The sequence below is a fragment of the Arachis hypogaea genome, chromosome 7 (assembly GCF_003086295.3).
Source record: "Arachis hypogaea cultivar Tifrunner chromosome 7, arahy.Tifrunner.gnm2.J5K5, whole genome shotgun sequence".
NCBI classification, from domain to species: Eukaryota; Viridiplantae; Streptophyta; class Magnoliopsida; order Fabales; family Fabaceae; genus Arachis; species Arachis hypogaea.
In genome coordinates this window covers 11,641,427-11,648,124 of record NC_092042.1, presented here as the reverse complement: position 1 = coordinate 11,648,124, position 6,698 = coordinate 11,641,427, and the positions used below count along the sequence as shown (strand labels likewise).

General features: G+C 35.7%; 1 protein-coding gene across 1 annotated transcript; it reads left to right on the top strand.

The window, feature by feature from the left end:
* The first annotated feature begins 377 nt into the window (after positions 1–377).
* LOC112702473 (deoxyhypusine hydroxylase) lies at positions 378–6,355 on the top strand. The gene is made up of 8 exons (XM_025753521.3): positions 378–1,490; positions 3,171–3,501; positions 3,693–3,826; positions 3,919–4,154; positions 4,240–4,378; positions 4,502–4,628; positions 5,763–5,881; positions 5,967–6,355. The coding sequence occupies exons 2-8, from the start codon at positions 3,336–3,338 to the stop codon at positions 5,997–5,999; spliced, it is 954 nt and encodes a 317-aa protein (XP_025609306.1). The 5' UTR covers positions 378–1,490; positions 3,171–3,335; the 3' UTR covers positions 6,000–6,355.
* The last annotated feature ends 343 nt before the right edge of the window (positions 6,356–6,698 follow it).

Genomic DNA, 6,698 nt, shown 5'->3' with positions numbered 1-6,698 from the left:
CTAATTAATTCTTCTCTTCGTCCAGGTCCTCATGCACGACGAGCATTGCTGCGTTTCTACTTCGCTTTCTTTTTTAGTTCATATCACTGTTTTATTGGTTTATTTTACCTTTAAATAATACTACAAACTCATATAACTCCAATTTCGAATAAATTATCATTTGTATCCATAAAATATATAGATGCTGACAAATGTATTCATATAAGAATAAAACGATAATTGTACCCATAGAACAGAAGCCATCTTCTATGGTTATAATTATCATTTTATTCTTATATGGATACATTTATCAGCATTTATATCTTTTATAAATACAAATGATAATTTATTCTCCCAATTTCCTTATAATTATTATTCTGAATCATCAATACACCATCATTTTTCTATCTGCATAATTAAGTACCTTTCAAATAGTTATCCTCCCCTTATCCACATATTTTTATGTTTGACTGTGTTTACAATTTGAAGAATAGTGATCCACCTCTTATCTAGAATAAAATAAATTGTAGAATAGTGTTTACATGATGATGGTTTCTTGTAAAACTACTTTGCTATATATAGTTGTATTTTACTATTTTCGTGGGTGCTATGTGTAATTTCATGGGTGGACTTCAGTTCATTGTATTAGTGTTTTTTATTAAATAAAATTTTAGTACCTTGGTATTTTATTCTTTCGTCCTTCTCAAACTTTACTTTTATTTTCTCATGGTTTTGAAAATCGATCGGATCGGATTGACCGGTCTGACTGAAAATCGGAAGATTTTGCGGTTCGATGACTTCAGTTCATGCTGAGAAACCGCTGCTCTAAAAATTGCTAGAGAACCGTCCGGTCGGTTTACACGAAAGGGTCAGATTCGGAAATTCCTAATTCGTTTCTTCTCCCAGCCCCCTCAGCCTTCCTCCCTTTTCTTTCATTCATTCAGAAAGAAATCACAGAAACTGAGACAAAAAAAAACCCTAGCCATCACCGCCGCTGAAAGCAGTGGCACACTGCTATCGTCCGTCGCACTCACAGTCCGCCGTCCGTCCGTCCGTCCGTCCGTCTAGCTTCCCTCGTGCTCCAAGTCTCCGACCCCTGTTCTCTCTCACCAATCGAAGCTTCTTCCTCGAGGTCAGCTCGGTGTCCGTCGTCTTCGCCTCCCCAGGCATGCTTCCGTCGCCCAAGCCATTGAATCCCTTTTTCTTTGCCATCCGTTCTGCTAGCCGTATCACAGAGCACTAGTTGTGGAACTCTGCGGTCGCTGCGCCGAGCAGGACGACCTTGAACTTCCGACGCCGCCATTGTCTTCTGTACGATATGTCTGTTCGGTCTCCGCCCTTGGAAGCTGTCTCGTGACTCCTGACTCCTGACTCCTGACTCGTCAGTGGTGAAGTGAAGAAGAAGGAATTACAGTGGTTGTTGTCTGCTAGCCGTCGTCTGCTCGCCATGCTGCTCGCCGTCGCCTTCAACCGCTCTCCGTCATACTCTGCCCAGACTGCTCAGATCGAAGGTCAGTGCTCACTGCTAGTGCTTGTTATTCGTTTTTTTATGCTTTGTTCAGAAGTGAGAACGAAGGTTTAGGATTCTCCTAGTGCTACTCAGATTGATTTTTTCGTTTTCTTTTTTGAATTTTTCGTTCTTGGTTCTTTGTTCTTAGGTTTAGGATTCTTCTACTGCTAGTGCTACTCAGATTGAATTGTTGAATGATTAACTCTGCTCTGTTGCTGGGCTATGCTCTGTTTTGTTTTTTTGTGCTGTGTTGAAACTTTGATAATCCTTGTTAATATTTGGAAAAGTTTGTTAATTTTTGTTAAAATTTTGCTGAATTCTTGTTAAAATTGGGATCAGTCTGCTGTCTGCTGAAAATATTGCTAATCTTTATTAAAATCATGCTTTATTTGTTCAATATAATCAATCTAATCTTTGTTAAAATTATACTGAAGCATGAGCTTTTATTTGTTCAATACAATAGTGATATAATCCACTATAATAAAAACTATGCAAAAGAAAGAATTTCAGCATAAGACCAATAAAAAGAAAAAATCTATGCAAAAGATTTAAGTAAATCCAAAAGAAGTTCAACTATGATAGGTGTACACCAAAATCGGCCACCAGAGTAGAAAATATATGGTGGTTGATTTTGGCGTGCAAATAGTATTTTTAAAAGAAGTTCTTGCTTGAAGAGGTGTGTTAAATATATAACCATTCATGTACATCTTTCTATTAGTTTAAATTCCTAGGCGAAATGATTTCATCATGACAGGATAGAGTACACCTCCAAGGTATGCAAGAAGGAAGATTCACAAAATCACTTGATTTTTTTCCGACTGACGAATTGTTTTGTTCTTACGAAAACAAAACTGTGTTTTAAAACATTGGCGATAATTAACTAACTGAATGACGATAAATTTTTTGGTTACATGAGAAAGAAACAAAGAAAACTAACTGAAAACAATACAGGTCTCTATTACTAGAAAGAAGAAATGCTAAAGCTTGAGGAGGTGCGTGCTAAACATGCAGCGCAACGTCCTAATGAAGATTTTCCTTTTTCTAAACAACTTATAGTAGATCATACATGGTCTTGAAGTGGTTCAAATAGAAAAGCAAAGCACCAAGAAGGGGTCTATGAATTGAATGCTTGTGCTTTGTTATGCTCTTATAAATCTCCCAACCACACGCCGAAAGTTTAATATATGCATGGCGATAATGTTGTGCCTTTGTATTTAGTAAAATGATAGAACTTGTTTCATCTAATCAAAATTATTTATTTTAGAGTAATATTTAGACAATACAGTCTCTCTCCGTTAGTCACTAACGGTGATAGCTGACGTGAACGTTAACTTGTATATGTGGTTGTTAAATGTCTACGTGTGCGAGCTGAACAAAGCAATCTCCAGAGTGAAGTGCAAAACAGTTCTCGAAGAATTTAAAAAATCTCAATCTGAGAAATTTTAAAAATTTCAAAACAGTCCCTTTGAATGTTCTTAATCTTTTTCAAAAGTTAACGTCTAATAATATTTTAATTAATCAAAAAAATAAAATATTATTGAAAAATATATAATAAATAAAAATACAAAAAATAACAAAATATACATTAAAGGATAATTTTATTTATTAACATTAAAATGCTAGAAATTAAAATTTAAAATTTATTTTTTGCTATATTTATATTATTTATTTATTTACCTAGGGCGCGAATCCCGGATAGTGTACTGCGTCTTCTGTGTGTGACTGTTATTGCGAGAATCGGATTCGGCGTTGCTCTTTGGAAGAGAAGCTGTAGACGGAGAATCAAATTCACAACAGAACAACTCAACAAGTGAACAACAAGAAGCATCAAACTCCCTTTGTATTCATGATGGCTTCCTCCAACGACGCTGTTTTCACTTCGTCAAAGGACACCGAAAAGTTCCTCTGTAACTTGTTGCTGGATTCCACACAACCCATCTCTGACCGCTTCAGAGCCCTCTTCTCACTTCGCAACCTCAAAGGCCCCGCCCCTCGCGATGCCCTCATTCTTGGTTTGTCTTCTTCTTCTTCTTATTATTATTATTATTATTATTATTATTATTATTATTATTGCATTTCAGCAAGTTATAGATTTTATTCATTTATTTATTAAAGTAATTTCAATTTTGTTTTGGAATTACAATAATAAATGTAGCGTATAAACGTCGACGCTGTTTTGATTAGAGCTACTTTTACTTCGCAGCCACGAGAGATTCATCAAATTTGTTGGCACATGAAGCTGCATTTGCATTGGGCCAAATGCAGGAAACCGAAGCCATTCCAGCTTTGGCAGCAGTTCTAAATGACCATTCTTTGCATCCAATTGTTCGCCATGAGGTAGTTTCCGCGAAGCCCTGCTCTTTGTTCTTGTTCTTGTTTTTGCAAATTGTTCCAGTTTTAAGAGCATTGTGTTTGTTGTAACTGCATAGGCAGCTGAAGCACTTGGTGCTATTGGTTCATACGGTAACATTCCCCTGCTGAAGAGTAGTTTGGATTTAGATCCGGCTCAGGAGGTCCGCGAAACTTGTGAGTTGGCTCTTGAACGTATTCGACATGTAAAAGATGCTGGAAATAGTGATGATTCATCTACAACTGATATTTCACCTTTTAAGTCGGTTGATCCAGCCGCACCGACATGCTCTTGTACCTCGGTACAACAACTGAGGTTTGTCCAGTTCATGCTAATGGATAGAACCTTGTGTAACTAAACATTAGATAGTTGGTTTGCTAAGCCGTCTTAATCAAATCAGGGAAATACTTCTGGATGAAGAAAAAGGGATGTATGAGAGATATGCAGCTCTTTTTGCAATTAGAAATGATGGTGGAGAGGAAGCTGTTGCTGCTATTATCGATTCATTGGGTTCAAAAGGCGCTCTTCTACGTCATGAGGTTTGATAAGTACACTTTCTTTTCTTTGTTTTTATTTTTCTGTAAATTTTATTTTGTTTGAAGATGCCCAAATATTCTTTTGTACTTTGAATGCAAATGCCTATATTTTTGGCAATTTTTTAGGTTGCGTATGTTCTGGGTCAGTTGCAAGACAAAGCTGCTTCAGCTGCTCTATCTAACATACTTAAAGATGTGAATGAGCACCCAATGGTTAGACATGAAGCTGCTGAAGCTCTTGGATCAATTGCAGGTATTGAAACCAAATATTAAAAACTAAATGTTGTGATATCTTTTACGCACTAAGGTATTCAATATGTTAAAGGAGTGTGATCTTTGTGATGCCATGTATGTCTAGTAGAAGTGCAATAATATCATATACTGTATGAAATTCATATGTTAATATAGAATCAAGGAGAAATAGTGGCAGTCCAAGTGAATTGAGATTGCAAATTCTAGTTTTTTAATGCTTCTGTCCATCTGTGTTGTGACTGGTCAAAAGTAACCTCATTCTCATTCAGGTTGAATAATGCTTCTTGTACCATTCAACTGGCAATACTTGCTAGTTATAGTCAAAGTGATTTGCAAGTTTTTGAGACATTTATGCAAACTAAAATATCATACAAGTTACTTGTTCTAGTTGGAAGAGATATAGATAATCTCCTTCACTTTGGAGAAGCATCTTACTGTTACTACATGAAATCACTTTGAAATGTAAAACATTTTCTAGCCAAAAGTCAAAACCTTTATTATCTTCTTGAAATATTGATGGGATATTTTTCTGTTATCAGTTGATTTTCTAGCCACTAGTCTCTTAATTAAATTCTACAATAAACAGATGAATAGTATATACTTTTTCTGACAGTTTTTCTGGTAATTTATGGCTGTTCCCTAATCCGTATTATGTATAAACTAAGCTCAAGTCTAATTTAGTCTCTCTGTGAGAAACTTAGTTAAGCCTCAAAGTGGTCCATCAGATTGGCCGCATGCACTAAATTAGTTCCTAAGATTCTAATTGTATCAATTATGTCCCTCAGATTGGCAAAAGTGTACCATGTTGTTTCCTCGTCCCTTTTCCATCAAGTGACTTATCACGCCATTAGGAACTAAGGTGGCACATTTTCTAATCTAGACATAATTGGTGTAATTGAGATCTCGGAGATTATTTTAGTACGAGCTGTCAATTTCAAGATGACTCTGGGCTTAACTCGGGAAGCTTAATTTATCTCATTATCTTTAATAAGATGTTTTTTTTTTTTTTAAAGCTAACCAACTGGACATATATTAGTTTATTGCTTAATAATTTATTGCTAATTCGGCTTGTGCTCAGCATTTAAATGCCCTCATTTACACTTTTCTAACAAAGTTCTTTTGCTATACCCTTTAGATGACCAAAGTGTAGCCCTTCTTGAGGAGTTTACAGCAGATCCGGAGCCTCTTGTCTCTCAAAGCTGTCAAGTTGCACTAAGCATGCTAGAATATGAGCGATCAGGAAAATCATTTGAGGTATTCACGAAACTAGTTACCATAGAACTCGCTAGTTTTGTTTTAATATTTGTTAACATGGCTTTATTTTTTCCCATTGTGACAGTTCCTCTTCATTCGAACTCCAACTGTGCATTGAATTACAGAAGAATGAAAGATGCATGAGATTGAAGAGATACACACGGAAAAGGTGTAAAAATACAATCAGATTTTTATTGATAGAAACCCAGTTAATTATTACCCTTGCTTGCGGGGAATGAACTATTAATTGATAGCATGGTTGAGCAGAGTAGAGTCATTGTCTTTTAACTAAGAATCGGATTTGGAAAAAAAAAAAAATCTAAAACTCCAGGTTAGGTGCCCTATCCATCAAAGTGTCTGCGGGGCAGTGAGAGATTAGGCTGTGTTTGGTTTATATATATGAAGACATAGACACAAATACACAAATATTGAAGACATATATATAAGGGGACACAAATTTTATTTTGTTTGGTACTTATGTACAAGACAGAACATAAATTGCAAATATTAATATTATTCTTATCTCCCCCAAAAAAAAAAAAATCACCAGAGTCACTACTATTAAGGATAAAAGTGGAAAAATTTATGTCTTCCTTTGTGTTTTAGTGTCTCAATAAAGTGGCAGTACACAAATTTTATGTATTTGTGTACCAATATATACCACCGTGTCTTTGCTTATTTTATGTATTTGAAAACCAAATATGAAACATGGATGTGAGTGTGTCACTGTGTCTCAAAATTGGTGGACACGCCAACTAAACAAACACGGCATTAGTCTCTGTGTACACTATTTTCACTACACAGGTGGATGGAATAA